We start from the raw sequence: 23174 nt of genomic DNA on the forward strand, positions 1-23174 counted from the left end.
AACTAACGAAGTACGCTCGGAGCGATCAATGTTGTAATTTCGATTGGTCAAAGTCTGGCACTTCTGTAGTAAGTTCCGTCGATTTAGGTTGAAGGAATTAAGGGTAGGTTGTATCGCGGGCCAGGCCAGAATAAATTTCGACGCTCAAAACTTTCAAAAACAATTAGCTAAATATTTCCAATGAGACTCCTGCGCCGGTATTTAAACTCGATCACTCGAGAGGCATCTAAGGTACCAAATTTGACGCAGCCTTGTGCTTGCGCACTCCACCCAGTCGCCATTTTCTAGCAATCCCTAGCAAGACGACTTAATTCTGTACCACACCACTGTCTTAGCGCTAGCACCTCGACAAATGGTGCATGAAGACCATAGCTCTGATTGGCCCAAGACTTGGTTCTGATTGCTTGATCTCTGAAATTCCCTGTTAGAGTATTATCAAGATAAAAAGTTACCCAATAGGATAATCCAATAATGTCGGTATTTTGTATAGATTGATAATTAGCCTATCTGATGTTGGACTAGCTGCATAGATCCTTTTGACGATGTAAGTCGCTTTCCAAGGCTGACTTCCAACGCTTTTCGGTTGTTAGAATCCAAGTGTTGGATTTTGCCAGGCAGCCGAAAGTGTCACCATATTATTTCATTGCGCACAGCTTAGTGTTCATATCTGATATGAGTTCTAACTATAGCCACCTTAGAAATTAAAGCCTAAAAAATGTGCGGCGAAATTATTTTTAACAATTTTTTCGGGGTAAGGAGTAGTGGAACTTTTCATTAAATCTTTTGAGTCGTTATGAATATATTTGGGCTACCAAAACGCGAGACTCCGCAGGGTCGAATTCTCGACATATATATTTGGCTTCAAATATCATAAGAGGCACGGGGGCATTGATTCACGATTATATTATGGGGCGCGGTTTTCTGTTAATATTGTTCGGCAGGTCTCCGTGCGCACGAATTGATTCACAAATACCTAGTAATTGCAGCACTTCACAGTCTCTAATACGACCATTCTAGATCATATATATAGGATCACGGCGGGAAATAGGCACCACGGTCTTCAAAAACCATTGCATGCGCTACCTGAGCACGAACGATGGCAAAAAAAGATTATACGTGAATATTACCAACCCTCTCCCCCTCCCATCGAAACTTATAAACCCTTGGTTTCCCCGACAAATCCAAAGCACAGCATCACCGGTTCACGTCGCTACCCACTTCACGTTAACACCTTACAGAACACGAATACCTATATTTCCTCATCAACCAAAAATTCCATTCTCATCCAGGGCTCAACTTGGCACCGGGACCATCTGTACTAATATATATATATATAAGTCTCCCTTCCATCGAACCACGACAGGCAGCCAAAGCCACCCTGCTAGGCATGACTGGGGACCGACTCCCATCCATTGACATATTCGTGTTTTCAAAGCAGCCCCCATTTCCATATTAACCAAAAAAAAAAAAACCGAAAAGACTAACAGATATCACAAGGAAAACGCCGAGCCCGCAAGCAAAGCCCGTACGAACACCGGCCTGTGTTGGGTATCATAACACAAAAACGGCAAGACAACAGATCCCTCATCAACGATATTTTCTTTCTTTCTTTACCCTAAAAAAAATTCATGAAAAAAAAGGAGAGAACAGAGCGTAGAACTACGGCTTCTTGTACGCCGGATGCTTCATGAACTGGGCAGCATCCCACTCAGCCTTCGTGTTGAGGTCCTGCTCCCTCAACTGCTCCAAGGGGCGTGGGGGAATGACCGTCCCCGTAGCCCCTGCCTTGCCAGCGTTCGATCCCCACATGTATCGAATAGCATTACCGGCTCGTTTTCCCGAATGCTTAGGAGCCTTTTGAGGGCGAGAGGACCATCCTGGCTTCGGCAGTGGGAGCATGTGTCATGTACGCCCGCTGGGCCTCTGGAGACAAGTCGTTCCATGCCTTAGTGCAGGCCGCGATCTTCGCTGCAAGCTCCTATGCGCTTGTCATGTCCGCTTCCGCCAACAGTCTTTCCTTCTCAGTAGCGTCCGCCTCCAAATATGCCTTTGTCTTCTTGATGCCAGCCCGGTGACGTTTTCGAGATCGGCCGGGTTCCTTCAGCCGAAAGAGGGCGGCAGCCAACCCAACTTTCTTTCCAGCGATCTTTCGTCTCTTAGCAGACTCTGGGTGGATGCTTTCTCCCTTGGGAACCTGTGGAGCGAAGTTAAACGGTCCATTTGGATTGAACCCATGGCTTGAATTAGAATTTTCCCATTCACCAGCCGAAGCCGCGTTGTTATTGGTTTGCGCCAGCATATTTGGAGCTGGAACCATTGTCCCTCTTGCAATTGGGTTTGGGTTCTAGATATTTTAGGTAGGCAGGCTTGGATTAGCTACATCGACGAACCCAAAATCCGCAAAATCAAAATCGAGTCCAAGGTCCTGTTCATGCTTTATTCTACGTTTCATTGTTAGCTAATAATCTTGCACAAAAAGAGAAATTTGACATATCGAAATTAGAGGCATAGGAATCTGATATTTCGAAAACCAACAGGGAAATATAGCAGTCTCATCACCAGATTGTGTTGGTGCAAGCGATTTGTTGTAATTCATACAAACAACACATTTCTGGCCACTCAGAGGCAAGAAAGCCAGCTCAACAACCAGACCAAGCTTGACCTGCACAAGCATCACCGACTTGAGAGGGAAGAAGATGGACTTCGAGGCCAGGATGAAGGGAGGAACAGGAAAGGGGGACAAAAAGCAGAAAGGAGAATGGTGCTTACCAAGAAAGACATTCTGATGGATAGGACGTATCAAGACACTCCGAATATGAAATATAGTAGGGAGTCGACAGATGCTATCGATCAACGACGATGACGACGACGATGTGAAGGACCAAGTGAAGAAACAGACAACCGAGGACGACCCTGTGTCAAAGAGAAGGGAGAATTGATGATGAATCGATCGTGATTATGATGATTCACGAGTTGTGACGCAACTTAGACAAGAGTCAACTTTGAGAAGGGACAAGAGAGAAGAGGAGGCGAGAGGTGTCTTGACGAGTGGAAGAGCTCGATCAAGATGCACACAGGCTGGTTTGACGGGATTACCTTGCTAGATGGATGATGTGAAGCTAGCAATGCTCACGAGAGGATAGAGACACGAGACTGAACTGCTTTGACGATGCAAGTTCGACGTGAAGCTTCGGAGGAAGAAGAGAATGAAGCAAGAATAATACCAGAACGAAGCGAGAGAGAAAAGAGAACCATGGAAGCGAGAGAGGGAGAAGACAACGATGGAAGCCAGAGAGAGGGAGAATGATGAACGTGAGATATCTCGAGAGAAAACAATGATGAAAGCAAGAGAGAGCAAGGAAGAGAGATGATTCTTCGGAGTGATCCAACCATGAGTAGCTGAAGCCCAGAGAAGATTGAACGAGAGATGAGACCTGTGACAAGACCGTATCTAGAGAGAAGGGAGGATGGAGAGGAAGAGGAAGACTGGATGGAAGAAGTAGGGGCGTCTGCTTTATATACCCAGGGAAACTGTTCTCGGGGGGTTGCTGAAGACCCAAAACTGTCAGTGAATAACCGTAATTCTCCAAATATTCAGGGTCGTGTTGTAGTTTCGAATGGTTTTGGCGTCGTTGGGTAACTCCACAATGAGGGTTCCTCACCGCAGTCCGCAATAGGCGTTGGACAGTTCACGCAGTGTGGTGGTTAAGTACCCCTCAACCGTCAGACTCCCCAGTTCGCTAGTCGGGACGAGCCACAGGCCTTCCTCTACTCAATCGACAAGCTTTCATATCTTCCATTGACAAAGATGTCCATTGTAAATTGTTCCAATGAGCCATTGTTCCCGTTCGCCATTACTTCGATGCGTCTTTATTTCAATCGACTGTTCCTTCAATTGTTCAGATATCGAACCCGAACGAATGGCCGAAAGAGGTTACCCCGCCATAGATGAGCCCATGTCTTCTCAAACTACGGCAGACTATTGCGATATTCAATTATATTGCGGGCCGCTGCGGGCCGCTCGGAGGGCGACATGGGCCTTCAAAGCCATTCTTTGTCTGTGGATTCATTGCCACCTAAGTTGACAGCGGCACAGACATCTCTGCCACAGAATAACCGAAATTTGTGAGGCTATTATCGTCACCAATATAGCTCAGAGGATTCTGCGGTCAGAACTGCAGATCCGAGGCACAATAGCGTTGTATATCTCTGCCATACTATACAACTTACCACCGAGAATTCGGACAGTTATGTCAAAAAATGAGGTTTGAAAAGGTCTCGACTTCAGTCGTTCCACAGCTAGACAGCTGTACCGATCCCGTGCAGGAGTGAACTGCTACGCTTAGCTTGTCTGCATGCATTATATGTCATCATTTCTATGCCACGGCTATACCTTATCAATGCATTGGATAAACCAAGCTTAGGATATAAAAGTCCAATCCGGGTCCTCTATAGGCATCGACCATGCACGTCAAGACCCCTGCCGTCCGCTCGATGCATGCGGACGAAAGCGACCCCATCGGCTCGCCGCAACGCAGCAGTATCTCCACTATTGGTCCCCTCATCATCTTGGCACCAATCACTCGTCGACGGGTTGTACGGCGCCTAAGCAGTCGTTCGAATACGATCCAGCGACGCGGGTTCCCTTCCATGCGAATTTTTACATCGAAACCTGGGAAAGGCATGCGGTGTTGTCTAATTGGGCCCCACCATTGAGCCCAGCAGGGGTGTGGGCGGCTGTATCCTGCCCGCCGATTGGTCCGAACTCTCAATGGGTACATGCCGTTTTATTGAAATGCGGGGATTTTTATGCCAGAGACGGATAGATCAGGTCAGGAGCCAAAGGAAAACTGAGGCAGCAGCGAATACAGCGCGATCATTTGGCGGGCCGATAGTGCTGCATCAGCCAGGCCGGACACTAAATAAGCCAGAGCGAATACCATTAAATTTCCATGGGCGCTTACTCCCCCTCCCGTTCCTTTTCTCAAATGTCAAACAGAATTGATACTTAACCACCCTTCCACCCCTTGAAAAGTACTTTAAACTTGCATTTCATGTGATATGTATATCACATATCAACAAGCTCCCACTCCCTTTCGGTAAATATACGTCCAGCAAGCCTGCAGTACATAAGCGGAGGGCGTCATCTACCGCTCGCTAAATCTCACGAACGAGGGGTGGGCAAGGAGCTTTAAACGAAACGAATACCTTCAGCGGAACTAGCGACACAGCAGCTTTATTCCCTGGATAGGAAAGCGACCCGCAGAAAAACGATTAAAGATGAAGCGGACGACGAGTATTCGGTTGCAGAGCAACCTCACGCGCGCGAATAGCGGTAAAGACGGAAGGCAATTGTGAGTTTTTTCGCCATCCTGCACTCTCTGGTGGATTTGCGGAAACGTGGTAGCTACAGTTGTAACCACGTTTACAACTGAAATTCGTGCGCGCACATTAATTCATGTTGCCACGATGCGAGGGTATCGCCAAAGAAGTGGAATTACACATGCTAACAGGGAACCTTGGTACCTCTCATCTGCAGGCTAGATGCTATTGCCGATGTCCACTATTTTATATCAGTGCCAGAGGAGCGACCGTCACATTCTACCTTTGAAAGGGGCACAAAAGTGGGGTTGTTCTTAAAAGAAGATACTGGAAGGATACGAATACGATTTCACGACGCTGTAAATCCGAAGAACTGCGCTTTATCCGGAGGTTAGCAGTCCCCAGATACTTGTAATTTGCCGGTCACCAGCTTTGCAGAAGGTCAGAACTAATACGACCACTGCTGTAGATATATCGATTCTCCACCTCGAGTTCGGTAATGATCAAGAATGTTTTGTCAGAGCAGAAATAGACTATGGAGAAGACCATGGTGTAAGCTTAGGCAGCGACTGGATGGTTGCTGCGCCAGACGAGCGAAACGATGGGATGCATAATTGGAGGCCGTTTTGCATCGACCTATACTTCTGGAAACATTCAAGTAAGCTGGAAAACTACTTGGTCAGTTTGAAAAGGATTGTGAACTAAGTGTGGATTAGTGGCCGACTACTTTGTCCGAATTGTCGAAGAGTACCAGAAGCGATTACAAGCACAGAAAGCCCATATACAACAAGCACAAGCAGCAGAGGCAAAGTTAAAGGCTGTTTCGCCGATACGAGAACAGCCGCCGTCGAGAACGCCGAGTAACAGGAGCTCGCAACTAGCTAGGACACCGGAACCTGAAATGCAATTGAAGACAAGAACTTCAAACATTGAGGATGAAGATGATGAGGAAATGTTCAAGAAGTAGGTCACTTATAACTGAAGGTTGAAAGGAGGGGCAGAGCTAATAAAATAACAGAAACATCACCTCGGTGGACTGTCTAGACTCCCATAACGGCGAGATCTTCCCGATATCAGGGGGAATCATGGAATGCAGGGTCATCAAGAACCAAGTTAAGAAGACGACAAAAATACGAGTATCGGCGCCGATAGAGGGAGGCTATCTCAAGCTTTGTTATACACGTAAGTTTCATGTTAACATTCGTAGACTACCTATAGTGGTCAAGACTAATTTTCTATTAGTTACAGACCGCAGCTTCCCTTACCAACTCCCCGAGTCCACGGTCCAAGTCCGCTTCATGCTTGTAGAAAAAAGCATAACCGCAAACCCCGGCGCTAATATCGACAATATTATTGATGCGCCTCCGCTCGACAGTCCTATCTTTCAATTTGAACAAGACGACCATGCGCAGATATTCTTGGAATGCCTAAGAGGCGAGCAATTGTTGTTGAATAGTATTGTTGATTGGGTACGATGCACAAGAGAGCTGAAAGAGGGAGAAACATCGACCGCGGGACCCCATCCTGCAAATTTCACATGTGCGGACGATAGACGGGTACAATTGTGGGAGAATGAGCTGGGTTTCATCAATATCGTCTTTCATAGGCAATTCCACTTGGTTTCGGCATTTGGTGAGTGTTCCCTAACTGATAGAATATATGAAAAAGATGCTAATACCTTTTATAGTCTCCCCGAGTACGCAAGTCGAGGCAGAAGCAGAGGCTAGCACATTAAAAGTATCGGGCATAAAGATTAGGAAACTTGAGCAGTCGCCTACCCTGGATGCGAAAGAGCCGTGGAGAACAGAAGGATCGCCAGCAATTTTAAAGTTGCGATTCGCAGGCCCCGAACGTACGATATCCCCATTACCTACAATATAAAACTCTATAGCTAACTAACGTTTAACTAGACGTTGTATCTTTCCGAGATGCAGTATTAAGGCACCGAGATGCGACAGCGATGATGTACCCAGAAGTCGCAAAGACTCTAGCTAAATCAATTGCTCATGAGAGCCCAGGAACTAATAACGTCCCGCCCCCTCCACCCCCAGAATTCCGACACCACCGGGCAATGTCTGCCTCCGGTGGCGTCCCACCGCCACCGACCTCACCACCTCAGCAATATCCTGCTTCCCCACAGTCTCCACCAGCCCACCAAACAAGCTTCCCAGGGTATGGTCTAACACACAGTCAATCCGTTCGGATCAACCGCCCACCTCCTCTCCCTATGTTTCCGGGTCAACCCGCTACTTATGTCCCAGGCTCAATCAACAGTCCGCGCTATAACGCTCAACCAAGCCCAATGACTGGCACCTTCTCCTCCGGTAACATTAGTACATTCCCAATAACTACTTTCCCCTCCCCGCCTGGAGCGAACGCAACAATGGCATACAAATCTCCGGCCGCAGTAGCAAGTGCTACATTACCCCAAATCCAACCTATGAGCAACCCCGGTTACTTTCCCGCCACAATAACACCAATGACACCCGGTCTTCCGTCCGCAAAATTCCCACCGCCATTACAAACCTCCATGATCATAACTTCCTCGCAAGCTCAAGCAGCCCAAACAGCACAGCAACAACCACCCGGAACACCCATTCGTGAACACATGCGTAAAAACTCCTTCGCAACAAGGAACGACACAATACAGGAATCCACACAAAACGAACCTGTTGAGCTTCCCGCGAGTTTTCCGGATGCACCACCCTATGAAGCCGAACCAAGAAAGGAGAGGGAAGATAGGGACAGTCTTATGATAAGGAGGTTCCCGAAGGACGACGATATAGCCGAAGAGGAAGAGGAAGCTGCAGTTAGTAGCGGGTATAATCCATTAGGAGGAAACGTCTCTATTCCAATTGCGCCCGTCACAGCGAGGGCAACTGGAGGCGGAGAGAGAGAACAAGGGGGTGGGGGTAAGATGTCGAGAGTCTGGAAGAAGTTGAAATAAATACATCTATCAACCGGACAAGGTTTTTTTATTTATATACTCTATGCTCTATACCTGGGTATTTTTTTTTTCTTTTTTCTTTTTTGTATACACTTTTATTCCCTTTCTTTTTCGGCTTTGCTTTATGTTATAGCTGGCCTTTCCTGATGCATCTTAGCGACACTTCTTTGTACAGTTTCACCCGTTTTTTTTGCCTATCGATAGAGAACATTCCATGCAATGCAATGTAACTACCCTCGATTGAATCCAATCGAATCCAAGGATCGATCCCACTTACCTAATTCCAACCTAGGCAAAGTGTTCTAGAACTGCCATCTCCGTCGCCGGCTCTACTAGGTTTGCGTTGTTCAGGCCAATCGACAGGAACAATCATTTGCATCCCGAACGTCACACAACAGTAAATCTTGAAGCTGAAGCTAGATAAGCTTAACGGTGTACTAAAAACCCACTCGCATCCGTACACGAAACAAATGATACCAACCTCTTTATCCTTATGAAGTACACCCGCCCACTTCTTTTCTTTCGAGTCTCACCGGGTCGGGCGCTGCTGCAGCATTGTCGTATCCGTATTTCACCACCACCAGCAGTCCCATCCTCAAGGGTTGAATTCACAACGAACGTTCGTTCTTCAAGGCCATACTCTTCAGATACCTCAAATACTTCAGAAATGGCAGAAGTTTCAGCTACCCCGATCCCTGCCGGTCAGACAGGGGAGAGGACTTATGCCGTAAGTAACTATTGTTTTTTATTTCCTCCTGACTATATTGCCAAATATTCCAGGCTAGGATACATGCGGATTTGGTAACCATAGAGATCTTAGACTTCATGACTAATAGAATGGATGCCGGAGTACACAGGATGCGATAACGGCGCTCAACAGCTTCCAATCGAACTTTGCAGCGCTAGAGGCTCTTCGTAAGAGCCCGGGGTACTCGAATCATAAGGCTTTGCCGGAAATGATCGAGTGGCTTCGACGAGCGGGATATAAGGTTAGTCGCCATTGCATTTTGACCTTCGGGATGCATTTTCATGCATGTAGGAAAAAATACAACGTCTACAACGCAGTTGTAGTCAGTCTGTGAATATGTGACAAAATGCATAAACTTCCTTTATCACGAATATAAACCATTAGCTAATAGGGTAAATCAAATAGCCATCCGATTTCAATAATCTCAATATCCTCCATGTCGCCGGAACAAAGGGTAAAGGCTCAACCTGTGCCTTCATAACCTCCATCCTCCGCCAATACGCTCTATCCCCAACCTACAAATTCCCCAGTAAAATAGGAACCTACACCTCTCCACATCTCAAAGCCGTTCGCGAGCGCATTCAAATAAATGGACACCCAATCTCCGAAGCGCTCTTCACAAAATACTTCTTCGAACTTTACGACAGACTTGAAGAATCCGGTGAAAAGGAGGGGTTAGGGGGCTTAAGTGATGGTGTTAAACCTATGTACTTTCGGTTCTTAACAATGCTGGCGCTTCATACTTACGTAAGAGAAGGTTGTGATACAGTTATCTTGGAGGTTGGAGTTGGTGGGGAGCACGATTCTACGAATATTATTGAAGCGCCGACAGTAACGGGGATTACGAGATTGGGGATTGATCATGTCGGGTTGCTAGGGAATACTTTGGGGAGTATTGCATGGCAGAAAGCTGGGGTGTTTAAAACTGGATCAAAGGGGTTGAGTGTACCGCAGGAAGAAGAGGCGATGAATACAATACACGAGAGGGTGGAGGAAAAGAAGATTGGTTTTGAGGTTGTACCAGTTTCGAAGGGAGTGGAAAATGTTAAGTTGGGGTTGGCGGGAGAGTTTCAAAGGGGAAATGCAAGCTTGGCTGTTAAGATGGTGGAGGAGCATATGAGGAGATGTACTGGGAAAGATATTGGCATCGGAGACGGAAGTACGTTACCAGAGGAGGTGAAGAAGGGATTGGAGACGGCGGTGTGGAAGGGACGGTGTCAAATCATCACTAAAGAAAAGGAAGAGTGGTGTGTTGATGGGGCACATACAAAAGATAGTATCATGGAAGCAGGGAAGTGGTTTGCGGGTGTGGATCGAAGGTGAGCTCGTCCGTATTTTGAACTTTTGAAGAGTCATCGGAAGATAGCTAATATTTTGGTGTGCAGCGAATATAAGAACGTCGTACTGCTGTTCAACCAGCAGACTAGAGATGCAGAGCAATTGGCCAAAGATCTCTATAAGATTTTAAAGGAACAACTAGGTGGAGATATCTTTACACATGTTTACTTTACAACGAATCGAACCTACAGTGATCATACAACCAAACTAGGTGAGTAGCTTGCTTCGATTTCATTGTACTCTAGTCAGAGGTACTAATTTAATGTGATAGATCTTATCAGTATTAACGTCAGTAGCGAGGCTGTTGATACGCTTAAGGTCCAAAAGAAACTTGCGCAAGCCTGGCCGGAAACGGGGAGCAAGGCAGAGGTACATGTGGTGGAGACTATTCAAGAGACCGTAGATGCGATCAAGAAGCTAGAAGGAAAGAGCCAAGTTCTGGTTACCGGGAGCTTACATTTGGTCGGCGGGTTCCTAGAGGTGGTGGAAGACGGCGAAGAAGCGGCTATACTCCCGAATTAGGGTTTTCTTCGTGAATGTATACGGGGAGATGAGATCGATTAGGTGCTGGCGCTATTCATATCAACATGTTAATTCTCTTGTTTAAATTTATACACGGGTGCTTCGTAGCGGAAACTAATATTGGATTATTGAACAAGTTCCCTGCTTTACTATTTGATAATTTCGTGCTAAGTCATATATTCATGATGCGCGGGGGAATAATCTAAGCTATGAGCTGAATCCAACGTAACCGTGAACGCCCAGACGCCATCCCACAAGTATGTTCTACAATGTCGCTCGCAAAATATCAGTAAATCATCAAACCTTACCAGTCCGGCTGGTCCGGTATTTTAAACAGTGGAGTTTATCATCGGTGTATCAAACGAATCCAAAGGAACTGCTGCTTCTTCAGCAGGATCTTCGATGAAACATCCAACTCCAGAGAAGGCTTCGAATACAGCTCTCTCGTAATACTGTTGTAAAAGATATCCACCGGCCAGCACGGTCTTATTATTACGTGTATCATCCAGCCATCTGTTTTCAAACGTTAGTTTGCTAAATTCATATCCGAAGGAACTCTGAGGGGAAACATACGGGCTCTCGTATTTATCTCGGTACATAAAGTACCGATTCGTTTCATCGAATCCATCAACAGGATCATACTTCTCCGGCAGCGCCTCTTCCGCAACCTGGTTGAGGTTCGCCATAAACTGGAATGCCGGTGCATTTCTTGCAGCCTCCAGCTCCCGTGCTCGTCGCTCTTGATTCTCCCTCCTCATCGAGCTCTTCTTTCTAGCCAATTTGTTCACCTTTGCCACCTCTGCATCCGGATTATCCGCCTCTAGAGCCCTGAGTAAATTCGCTTTGAGTTCGGCCTTTTCATGCTTCTCCGCAGCTTCAATCTCATTTTCAAGTTCCCTTGTTCTTCTATGATGTTCCTTTTCAAATTCCCTTTGTGCTAGTGCAAACTGCTGTTCTTGTGCGGCCTTTGCGGCATTCTGGAGGATAGACGACTTGTTTGATTGTTCGAAAGCGGTGATCTTGGCTTCGGTGGCATTGATATCAATATTATTGAGCAAATTGAAGGTGACGGTCTCCACTTCTTCTAGGTAGTCGTTAAATTCCTTGAGTGACGGAAAGTCCTCTTGACGCTTATTGAAGCTATCCAGCATACTCCTGTTAGCCATAGCACGCTCCCCTCACGACAGATACAAAATAAAAAAAGGGGGGTACTAACGTCTTTGCAATTCTTTTCCTGACATCAACCTCCCTCTCAACCTGAATATCCTCAAAAGTCTGCTTCCTAAACTTCTGCTTCCTCAAAATCTTATCACATCCAACAACAGGACACTGCGAAGGTCCTTGAGAGAACAGTCTGTCGACGCAAGACTCGCACATCTTATGGTAACATTCCGGATTGACGAGGAATCGCATGTTGGGGTTGAGATAACGGGAGGATTTGCAGACAGGACAGATCTCGTCGGCGTCGCCGCCACGGTTTATGGCGTTTTCACGGGCGCGGGCGATCGCCGCCGCGGTTGAAGTCGTTAACGACGGCATTTCGATGACGGTATTACGTTACGGAAGCGTGGGAGGAAGGATAGGAGGGTTGGTGGGCATGTCGCGAACCAATTGGCTGATGGTTGGCGGTTAGAGGTTGGAGGTGATCAGGTTAAAGGCGCGGTTGGCTGCATTGCTTATGGAGCAAGGCGGGCTGGCTTGATTTTTAAGCCGCCCGCAGCAACCTCAACTCTTAGACCTTCCCACCTACTAAAATTTTCTTTCTTGAATCCTCCTTCCCGTCTTCCCCACAACCCCTCCCTTCCTTCCTCCCTGTCTACCCATCCATCACCGCCAATCCACTTCACCATGGATACCATCGAAGTCACCGAGAAGCAGCGCCAGCAGCTCGAGGCTTCTGTCACCAAGCTCCGAAAGGCACTCAAACACTGGCAGGTACATTCTGCTGAATACGAAGGGCTCAAGGAAGAGCTCTTGTCGCTACCAAAAACTGCGGGGAGGGATAAGATCCTTGCCATCGCTGACGATTTCGGTGGTGACGTTGTCACCAAGGCGGAGATCACCTCGTTCCTGGGGGACAAGGAGGGGATCAAGCGTGGACCGGTGCAGGTCGCTGAGGCTGTCAGGCACCGGATAGACTGTTAGTTGACCCCTACCTCTTACCCTTGAAGCTTACTATTCTTTGATTACTTGTTTGATTGTATTTGAATGTATATGGACTTTGAGAAACTGAAGCTTATGCGTCTAGACATTCAAGAAAACATCGACAAAATCGAGAAGCAACTCGAAATTGGCGAGGCCACCTTGGATAACGTCAGAGTCATCAAGAACTCCGGGCAACTGACGAACGAAGAAGGGTTGCCCGTTATGGACATCAGGGAGGACTTGGATGAGAGAGGTGTGGTCATCAGTAAGTATTCGCGTCGGCGACACTCTGAGCAACGAACGAATGGCTAACATGTCAAACAGAATCGGACGTTAATCCCGCCGCCGGAGGATCTGCCAAACCGTTCAACGTCACAGCGGCAATCGAAAGCTTCCAACCGTTGGTAAATACACTGTCGAAGAAGCAAAAGGAGAAAGAGAAGACAGAGGCTACAGAATCGCGGGAGAAATCCAACGCGACTAATAGCACTACTTCGAAGTCTACAACCTCCAAGCCACCCACCTCAGAAAAGAAACCTCCATCGCAGGATCAAATCCAACAGAAGCCAAAGCCGAAGGTTCAACCTAAAACCCCGAAGCGTATTCAATCCACAGAGAAGGAGTACTCGGCGCAAACTGGAATGGTGTTGACTGAAAAACGAGTGAAGGCAAAACTCGTCCCTGATGTCAAGGAGGAGGCACCACAACCCGCTCCAAAAGAGGAGGTATCTGTCAAGGAGATCATCTCAGCGGTTCCACAACCTGCATCCCACATGAACACACCCGAGCAGACCAAACCTGGGACCCCGCAAAAAGAAGGAATTGCAAGGATTCGAGTTCTAGACGATTCGGATGACGATCTAGATGAGGACTCCGAAGATCCGTTCAACAACTTGCCAACCGTTGAAGAGTCGGAAGAAGACGCCCAGATGCGGGAAGAGATGATCAAATACAACATGCGGGAGATGAACAATATTGTCGCCGAGATCGAGTTGGAGGAAGGAGATGAAGACTACGATGACGACGAAGATTATGACGACGAAGAGGACGAAGAGGACGAAGAGGACGACGATGAAGAGGAAGAGGATGAAGACCAATGGGGTCGATCAAAGGGCCGCCTAGTCTCGGACAAGGTCAGACGAGAAATGATAAAACTCCAGAAGAAGATCGAAGCCAGAGACAAGGCAGCTCAAGTCGCCGCCGAAGTTGAAAAGGATTCGAAGACCCTGGCAGCCAATACGGAACGAAACAAAGAAACAATCTCTCCGACAGAGGAACCGAAGAAGGAAAAGAAGAAATCATCTGAGAAGAAAGGAGTCCGCTTCGCAGAAGAACTCGATATCGCCCCAGCTCCAACCCCGATTTCAAAGCCTCCTTCCAACGCCTCTGAACTCATCGGGAATGAATTCGACGACGAAGATATCGACCCCAGCATCCTCGACATGATCTTTGGTCCAGGAACAGCGGATCAGGAAGCACGTTACTTCCAGAATACCACTGACCAACCCAAGAAGAAACTCCCTTCACTCTTCAGAGCCGCCAGACAAGTTCAGAAAGCAAAGGAGCAGTCCGCAATTGATAAAGCCCCTCCCGCGGTTTCCGGAGTCGTTGAAAAGGCGCCACCACCAGGCTCTTACGAAATCATCGAACGAACACCATCCACCACCGCTCCGACAGCTCCAAAACCATCAGGTAAAATACCTATTCGCAAAACCACCCCCTCCAATTCTACAAACAAACCAAATCAAAAAAAACCAACTCCAGAAAAGCCTACCACGCTCGACCCTCTTGGCGCCGAACTCTCAGATGAAGACCGCCCGATCATGGCCTCCTCAGTCATCGAACGTGCCCCAGCCTGGGAAACCTCATCAATCATCGAAAGAGTTCCTCCAACCGCCCCCGACGAACTCGACCCAGACTTCCAACAACGCGAAGTCACCAACGCATACTATTCAATGCGTAACAAGCTCATTCAACGTCAAGGCGGTTTCATCGAGACCGAAGAAGAAAAGATGGAAGTCCCTATCGATGAGAATTTAGAGAAGAAGAAGGTTAGTAGGTTCAAAGCCGGAAGGGTCAAGAACCAAATGCCATGAAACAACGAAAATTCATTATCAATATTTGCTTAAGCTTTGGGATGGGGATCATTTGCATATTAAGGCGGCGTTTTCGTGTACTATTATCACCTGATGGTTTATGTGACCACGGAAGGACATAGATAATGATTCAATATAACGAAATTTTAATCATGGGGGGTGTTCTAGTAGGTGGGTTTTCGTAGAACAGTCGCTTTGTGCTCGCGTGAAGTATCAGGAGCTGGTAATCACCAATGACTTGTTTTTCCTCACTCGTTTGATTGGTGGTTTTCATTGGAAAGGTGGGATTAAAACCCCCATCCTTTTTTGCAAGATAAACAACTCCAAGAATAATATGTTGTTATTGGCGCTCTCTGATGTATACCTCGATTCGAGGATGATCTCGATCCTAAAATACCGTGGGGTTTACTATTCGTTTCACGCCAAACATTTTGATGAAGGAGGAGGTGTTGATAGTGTATGAAACTACTAAGACAGGTCACTTTTTTCAAGTATCTAGTATCTTCTTTAACTTGTTATTAAAACTGTCGGTATGCATCCAGCGAGACCAGTATGCACCCAGACAGCGTAAATGTGACATAAACCTGCACACTAAAAACCAGCTATAGCAAGATATTATATCACCTTATCGTCATATTTTTCCCTTCAAACCGTCTAATCTATTACATCCCACAAGCCCCCGCAAATCGAGAAATAAGGTTTCAAAAAAAAAGAAAAGAAAAGAGAAGAAAGCAAATAAGAAGAAGAGGAAGAAATAGGAAGGCCCTTACTCACATAAACCCCATATAGCAAAAAAATCGTACAGAGCAACGAAAGCCCGAGCGAGAAAGCAAAACGCCTCCATAGCCAATCAACAAGTACGGATACACATTTTCCGCGGGTGCATTAAACTTTAATCAGGAGCTACCCCATAATTATTTTTGTTCCGCTAAAAAAGCACAAAATTAAGAGAAGCTCGAAAGATCATGCGTAAACATACATTTCATTCTATTTGTTGGTTGTTTTTACTCTCGGATCCAGCCTTTTCGCGAAAGCCGTTTCGCTTCGCGTTCGCTACATTTAGCCTTTGCGGAATAAGCCGCATTTCAGACGTAGACATTGCATGCATGGAGACTTAACTTTGGTGATAGTTTCGTCCGTGCATTAAAAAAATGAGGAGAAAGGAGGAGGAGAGAGATGAGGAGGACATGACGGTTCCTTTGTAAGGATTGAGGACAAATTCTGAAAACCCGAAAAAAAATTAAAAAAAAAAAAAAAAAAAATTTGAAATAGGATAAAATGTGCCGTCCCATATGCCCACGCGTGTATTTTATGGCCATTATTCAGAACGTTAACCGGAGAAGCGTTATATATATAAAAACATAATGGAAAAAGATCCTCCAAAAGGTTGCGCCGGGGTATTATGGTGCCCTCCAAGCAAAAAGTGCCGCAAATAAACAAGAAAAGAAGAACTAGAAATAACACAGAAAGAGCAACAGATAATAATAATAAATGGGCGTGGCCGATACAATTAGTGACCAAATTGAGTAGATATTGGTAGGATATTTTTTGGTAATAGCGCCCGTTGGAAATGATGCAAAGGATTTTACGAGAGGCTGAATATGAATCATGATGTGGGTGAAAACAGAAGCAAGGAGCACACTCTTTTCAAACCATGAGGTACTCCCAGCTCTTCTCTTTCATAATCTGCCGCCATGGTACCGGCTGCCTAGGATCTATAACCCATTCTCTCGACCATATCTCTGTCAAGATCTTATCGAGGTTTCCTAGGTTACCGTACTTCGCCATATGTGTAGTCTTCTTCAGCCTCGCGGAAATAATTTGTTGATCGAGGGGTCGTTTCGCGAGCGATCCCACAATTAAGAGTGGAGATATTATCGAACGTTCGTAGCCCATATATAGGCTTGGTATGAAGTCTATGACGGCGAGCATCTCCTGTAGCAGGAGCTGGCATATAGGATCCACGGGATTAAACCCATATGCCACAATGCGGAGGTAGACCCTAGCCATAATTCTGAATGCCTCGGTAACCGCTTTCTTAAAAGTACCGCGGTCCTCGATTAACTTGTTGGTGCCATCCGTGACAAAGACGTCTCCTCCATCGGTTTCGGTTGATGATGTGGGGCTGGTGTGGTGAATAAATGAAGGCTCTAATGCTGTATAATTCGAGTTCCGCCGAACGATTCCATCGACGACTTCGTTGACCTCTTGGGGGGGATCCTCGTCAACGTACGAAACGTCGTCGTCCTCAGCATCGAAATTAGAGTCCACATCCGTTCCGTCGTCACCAAATTCACTCCCTGAGTAATCCATTTCATCTGCATGGGGTGATGTATACACCGGATTGTAGTCGCAGTAGCCGTATTCCGATCTGGGACTTCTGTTTTTGAGGTCGGCGATGGCGAGTTGCTTGAGATCTCGATCAAGAACTGTCGCCCTGCGTGTAAGCTCCGCTTGGATAGCGGGATATGTTTGTGATTTTAAGCTTTCGAACTTCCAGTGCTCAAGACATGTTATTTCCGATATCAGGTAAAGAACAGCATCTTCGCATCCAGTCATTTCAACAAGGCCGTTAACTTTGTTTCGTTCTTCCGGTTTCAAAAATAGTATATCATGGTAAAATTTCGAGAAGACCGGTTTGTTTCCAGTGGTTATGGAGGAAAGTATGTCAAGCCAAAGAATACGAGAGTAAATGAACCATTGTCCGGCATGGGTAGGGCGCTCCTGGCACCAATTTAGGAGGATGACACAATCAGTGGCAGCTTTGACGTGGACTTGCCAGTCTGTTCGCCGTGAGAAGACTTCGAATGAGATAAGCGCACAGACAGTCGCGGCAATTTTAATACGCTCTCCATCGTTCTTGCTATTTGCAACTTGGCGTTTTAGCGATTTCAGACTTTTCTGCCGATGTCGGAAAACTTCTGTAACCAGGGCTTTTCTCTGATGTTCCGAGATATTTGTAGCTGTGAGGTGTAATGCTGTGCTGCTAAGGCATCCGTGCAGAAAGGACTCATTGTCGTTAAACATCGGGACAATCAATGCAGAGTTATACCTAATAACTTGCTCGTCGGAGAGTGCCCGATATGTTACACCAAATATTGTCCTCAAGTATAAGTTTGCCAAATTGAGATCTAGTTGCTTGTCGGTTTGTATTTGAAGTTCCGAGAAACGAGAGAAAGCGATAGTCTCTCTGCGAGCTGTGCCACCGTACCGTACGATCTCTGTATGGCTGGACGATTCGGATGAATCCGGCAAATTTATGTCGTCCTCATCATATCCCACTACTTCCTCCTCATGATCCTCTTTGATTGTGTCTTCCACAGAGGATGCCTGTGTCGATTCCCGGGACAGTAGAGTACATGTTGTGGGTGGTGATAATGTATGCCTCTGAGGTCGCGAACTCGCGAGGCTATTTACCGCCCAATGGATACCCCTCATGTTAAAGGGCGAAAAGTCCATGGACCCGGACTCCTCCGGCGACGACGTCGAAAATCTGGTCGGAAAATCATTTTCACAAAAGGCCATAGGCAGAGATATACCTGGTATTTGCTCCGGCTGTTGTTGGAAGCCAGTATCGTTATTTGAAATGGTGATTGGGGGAGGCGTAGGTGGGTTAAGGTTTGCAGGGGGGGCATTAGGTCTCTGAGATGGTAACTGGGGTTTGGTTGGATCTTGGTTCTTCTTCCGCCGCCTGCTGCGTCTTACCATCTGCTTCTTGATCTCTGCTTTCTTTTCAGCGGCTTTCTCCGGGTCTTTCATCCAGACCGGCTGGCCATCATACCCATCGCATATCAATCGCAGGTGGGAGCACTGCTCACATGCGGGCCGGGCCTCATCACACTTCTTCTTGCGGAAGCGACAAGTCCAGCAGCCTGCAACGAATTGAGTTTAAGAATTAGAAAGAGAGAGAGAATTTTGTAGTGTAGAAGAAAACCAGTAAAGAAACGAATCAAACGAAAGGAAAGAAAGAACATAAAGGTTAAATTAACTTACCGGTGCGAGTTCGCACATGTCGGGTAGGAACCGACATGATGTGGATTTTAATTCAAGACTCTGCTCGAAGACAAAATTGCGATTGCAAGGCAAAGGGCGTGTTGCGTTCGAAGGTTGGCGTTGGCCAGGCCCATGCAACCGATAGTTCGAAGGCGATCCAACAGCTGAGAACTGGAGGCCCAGAAGGACGGGAAGATGGATGGGGATGTCGGGATAGGACTAGTTGTGGGTTCAGTTATATAAAAGCAAGTATACTTCCTCATGCAGAGCTATATCACGTTTGCTCTTTTTTGGACATTCGAGACTTGGTTTTCTGGCAGAAAAAGGGCTGGGGGAAACGGGGAGTGGACGAAGTGCAGCAAGAACACCCAGGTTTCCGGAATCTGAAATATTAGAAGAAAAAAAAGAGAAGAGAAGAAGTATGTAGTCGTATGTAAGTAGCGGTAGCTGCACGAACAGATACAGCAGTAGCCGTGCAGAGCCGTGCAGTGCAAGCAGACAGGGCAGGTAAGTACCGTTTATTTTCCAGTTCCAGATTTCTTTTGCTGACGTAGCGTATCCTTGTTTAAGTGAAGTGTGCCTGCTTGCTTTCTTTGCCCACAATTAAGTTTTGGCTTAGGTTCGGGGGCAGGAAATTTGATTTTGAGACTCGTTAATTGTGTTTGCAAGATTTCTTCATTCGCAAGTGACTAAAGCAAGGTAAGGTCAGGCAAATTTATCCCCACAGGTGCTAGTCTAAGGCTGGGCCTGGGTGTCGGGATAGGTACAGTAGTTACAAGACAGGACCCTGTCACAGTGAATTAGAATTCACGGGAATCGAAACGGAATGGAAGTACTGAGAAGAACATGGACAAGAAGGGAAAAGAATAAAATTTAAAAAAAAGGAAGCGTGTCGAGTGCGAGGCAGTGACGGTTACAAATGCAAATGTGGGTCCCACGGGCAGTACTGTGTACGCCCTAGCTAACTGTGACGGCGACAAAGACGACAAAGACGACAAAGACGAAAACTTTCCGAGATCGATCAAGCCATTTTATACACTTCAAATTCTACCATATCGAGAATTGAAACTGTGACTTCATCGTGGATCCATAACCCCGCATGGCTTGATGGCCACAAGTCTCAGTTCAAGGTCCGATATTAGACTTACCTCCAATATATAACTCACACTACCTCTTCCCTCAGGTTCCCGTGAAATGTCACCCATGGTCACTCACCACCGCCAAGGGAGCACAAAACTTAAGAAACAATAGCAATCGAGATCCGGAGCCATTCTCGCGGACCTCCAATATTGGTCTAGCCTGCCGGCGCCGGAATTAACTTTTGTTGGCGGAGAAGACCCACTTTCTTCTAAGCCCATGCGCTTGCTAGTTTGGTCTCTCCATTGAATACGGAAAGAAAAGAAGAATGCCCATTCTGCATTATTCTAGTTCCAGACGATGCTCCCTGGTCTGCTCCTGCTCCTGCTCCTTGGCTTAAGCATCCAGACTCCGACATACCCTTACATGTGTGGCTTTTGAGAACCGAGTTCTGACAATCGAAAAGCTTTAAAGCCATCCAGTTACGCTCTGGCGGATGTCGCTGCTTTGTACGACCATCAAACCCGCAATGAGGAGCCTGTCTAAAATGATTCGCTAGGTGGCGAGCAGGGTGGATACTTCTTGTCTAGGACTTCCTTTTGCTTTTTTTCAAATATCTTGGAACCCGTCGCGAGGCGTTAATGATTAGCTGCCGCAGTACAATACTTTTTGCAATTGTAATTGCATCGAGGAACAAAAACTTCTTCAGCCTTGCCCTTATGAGTGCAGATGCCGGAAATATTCTGACCCCTCGAGTTCGCAAGAACTTGCTCTTCTGAGTTTCCTTATACTATCATTTCAACTCAAGTGCCTGATTTGTCAGAATGTGCACCGGCCAAAGTTAACTTGCCATCTCAAGTCTATCTTTCCGACGTCTTTAACCAGCACTTACTCAAGCGAACTAGTAAAAGTTGACTAAGCTGCAATGTGAATTGTCAAGAATACATGTCGATGGAAGACTTTTAGAAGGCAGCCTAGGCCGGCTTCGAATCCACTTTAAAAAGATGTATTTTATTAAACAAAAATTTAAGTATTAAATGTGATGTGGTTTGATTTAGGAACTCTCTTCCAGCTGCCTCCAATATCGCCCAATCTTGAAGCCTTCTTGGGAACTTGCTGTGTATTCGCCATAGACATGCATAATCGATTAAAAGTCGAATCACGCTTGTTTGCGAATTTTGATTCATGACTAGTGTGAGGAAAAAACGCACAAAAGGGCACGAGGTCTACCCATGTACCGAACTAGATGCTTGCTGCATCTGCACAGCGAGGCGTTCAAACGGCCGGACTCCCATGACGCCCGAAACTGCGGCTAACCGATTATGTTCAAAGACCGGCCAGCCTGGAATTTACCGTGGCGAAGAAGAACACTGGAGCGTTGAGGTTTTTTGATTGTGGATCCTGGGAGCCAGGGTCGAGGGATCGATGAGAAACTCTCGAAACAAGATTGGACTGAAACAAAACTGCGACCATTTCTTTTCTTCAATTCTCATTTTCAGGTCGCGGCGTTGAGCTTGTGTCTTAAGCCTACGATTTCAAAATCTAGATAGTTTTTCCACCAGATATCTCTTCAAGACCCATTCCATATGCATAGGGCTGCATGATGAATTGGCCCCATCTTTTGCTTTGCCGAATGTAGCACACATACGCAAGTTCATCCACCATGAACAAGATCCACTCCGATTTCGACATCGATCTCTAACGCCATGGGCCTGGCTAAATCAGACGCGCATACTAATATCTATATTTTAACCCTGTCTATCTTGTACTACCGCTCGATCATAATGATAGGCGCCTCAGCCGGCGCACACATAAATTTGATCTTCCGGTAATAAAGAGTATAAGTACATATCTAAACGTACCGGTCTACTCCTCGGAAATTCGGATTCATCAAATAGTATACATTACATATGCATTCGAAAAATTCGACGTCTCAGTCAATCGTCCAAATTGTACGTAAGAGTAGTGAAGTTTGATTCGCCGAACCTAAACTCAAAAAAGAGTGCGACAAACGCAGAGCAACCTCCTTTTGGATGAATTGAAGCTGAAAAATGTAAACCGTTAACGTCAGGGCCAAAACCATGAAATGGAATGTCCCGTAACCCGGACGAAAGGATTAAGCTGATGTTCAAGACAAAATTCTGAATTCGTCGTCGAAACAAAAAAAAAAAATTTTTCTGCGAATCCCATGTTAGGCATTCCGTAGAGGTATCGATGTACGTATGCAGGTATGCACGGACGACCGGTAGACTTATGCCAGGGAGTAACTGGTTTTTATGGCTGTGTATCTCACATCGAGCCTCCTGCAAGCTTCTGTCATAGGTAAGGGAAGTCCTGGAACAGGATAGGTTTTCTCCTTTTGCCCCTCACGAGTTGGCACGAGCGTCTGACTTAAGTACTTACTAAGTAGGTTAGAAGCTTGCATATAGTATTCTATCCCCACGCAGACAATTAGTACGAGCCGTGGCTTGCATATACGAGAAACAATCTCAGCTCCATTCCTCATCGTCTCCTCAATCCTAGGCCCTATCTGCAGATTAATATGCAATTTGCAAGCCTCCAAGTACGAAAGATTGAACTGTTGGTGAAATATACCTGCATAATACATACATAATACACCCCCAGTATAATTGCCTTCGATATTGATTTCGAACCTCTCTGTCATGCACCCAAAGGATTCGCGGAATCTACAAGCTTACGAAATATGAATTTGGGATTGGTGGAACCATTACCCGCCTTCCGCGCGGCCATATTCACTGGCGCTCCGAGGCACGGACAATGGAGCTAGTTCCCGATCGATGAATTAATCCATTGTCCAAGCAAGGCCTTATCGACGCCGGCATATTGTCTGGCTGTCTAAAATACCACACCTCCCATTGTCTCTCAACGCAAATCAAATATATATCAAATCTCTGCTATGCATAATGCATGTGAGCACAAAGAGTTCAAACCAACCAGCATCTCCATCCATCCGTCTAACATCCAC

The 23174-nt window shown here is 46.3% G+C and overlaps 7 protein-coding genes across 7 annotated transcripts; 3 read left to right on the forward strand and 4 right to left on the reverse strand.

The window, feature by feature from the left end:
- Positions 1 to 1659: 1659 nt before the first annotated feature.
- Positions 1660 to 1899, reverse strand: DFL_004538 (uncharacterized protein; the record flags this gene model as incomplete). Its single annotated transcript, XM_067633647.1, has 1 exon — positions 1660 to 1899. One exon carries the CDS (start codon positions 1897 to 1899, stop codon positions 1660 to 1662), a length of 240 nt encoding a protein of 79 aa, XP_067491795.1.
- Positions 1900 to 1978: 79 nt separating this feature from the next.
- Positions 1979 to 2317, reverse strand: DFL_004539 (uncharacterized protein; the record flags this gene model as incomplete). The annotated part of the gene is made up of 1 exon (XM_067633648.1): positions 1979 to 2317. The coding sequence occupies one exon, from the start codon at positions 2315 to 2317 to the stop codon at positions 1979 to 1981; it is 339 nt and encodes a 112-aa protein (XP_067491796.1).
- Positions 2318 to 5280: 2963 nt separating this feature from the next.
- Positions 5281 to 8269, forward strand: DFL_004540 (uncharacterized protein; the record flags this gene model as incomplete). The annotated part of the gene is made up of 8 exons (XM_067633650.1): positions 5281 to 5354; positions 5540 to 5712; positions 5792 to 5980; positions 6039 to 6285; positions 6341 to 6504; positions 6565 to 6954; positions 7010 to 7174; positions 7233 to 8269. The coding sequence occupies 8 exons, from the start codon at positions 5281 to 5283 to the stop codon at positions 8267 to 8269; spliced, it is 2439 nt and encodes an 812-aa protein (XP_067491797.1).
- A 667-nt stretch (positions 8270 to 8936) lies between these two features.
- Positions 8937 to 10877, forward strand: DFL_004541 (uncharacterized protein; the record flags this gene model as incomplete). Its single annotated transcript, XM_067633651.1, has 5 exons — positions 8937 to 8996; positions 9127 to 9258; positions 9423 to 10336; positions 10403 to 10566; positions 10627 to 10877. 5 exons carry the CDS (start codon positions 8937 to 8939, stop codon positions 10875 to 10877), a joined length of 1521 nt encoding a protein of 506 aa, XP_067491798.1.
- Positions 10878 to 11206: 329 nt separating this feature from the next.
- DFL_004542 (uncharacterized protein) lies at positions 11207 to 12416 on the reverse strand (the record flags this gene model as incomplete). The annotated part of the gene is made up of 3 exons (XM_067633652.1): positions 11207 to 11390; positions 11451 to 12017; positions 12094 to 12416. 3 exons carry the CDS (start codon positions 12414 to 12416, stop codon positions 11207 to 11209), a joined length of 1074 nt encoding a protein of 357 aa, XP_067491799.1.
- Positions 12417 to 12725: 309 nt separating this feature from the next.
- DFL_004543 (uncharacterized protein) lies at positions 12726 to 15118 on the forward strand (the record flags this gene model as incomplete). The annotated part of the gene is made up of 3 exons (XM_067633653.1): positions 12726 to 13017; positions 13126 to 13287; positions 13347 to 15118. 3 exons carry the CDS (start codon positions 12726 to 12728, stop codon positions 15116 to 15118), a joined length of 2226 nt encoding a protein of 741 aa, XP_067491800.1.
- Positions 15119 to 16765: 1647 nt separating this feature from the next.
- DFL_004544 (uncharacterized protein) lies at positions 16766 to 19148 on the reverse strand (the record flags this gene model as incomplete). The annotated part of the gene is made up of 2 exons (XM_067633654.1): positions 16766 to 18840; positions 19112 to 19148. The coding sequence occupies 2 exons, from the start codon at positions 19146 to 19148 to the stop codon at positions 16766 to 16768; spliced, it is 2112 nt and encodes a 703-aa protein (XP_067491801.1).
- Between the last annotated feature and the right edge of the window lie 4026 nt (positions 19149 to 23174).

Source organism: Arthrobotrys flagrans (genome assembly GCF_004000055.1).
Source record: "Arthrobotrys flagrans strain CBS H-5679 chromosome Unknown unitig_0, whole genome shotgun sequence".
NCBI classification, from domain to species: Eukaryota; Fungi; Ascomycota; class Orbiliomycetes; order Orbiliales; family Orbiliaceae; genus Arthrobotrys; species Arthrobotrys flagrans.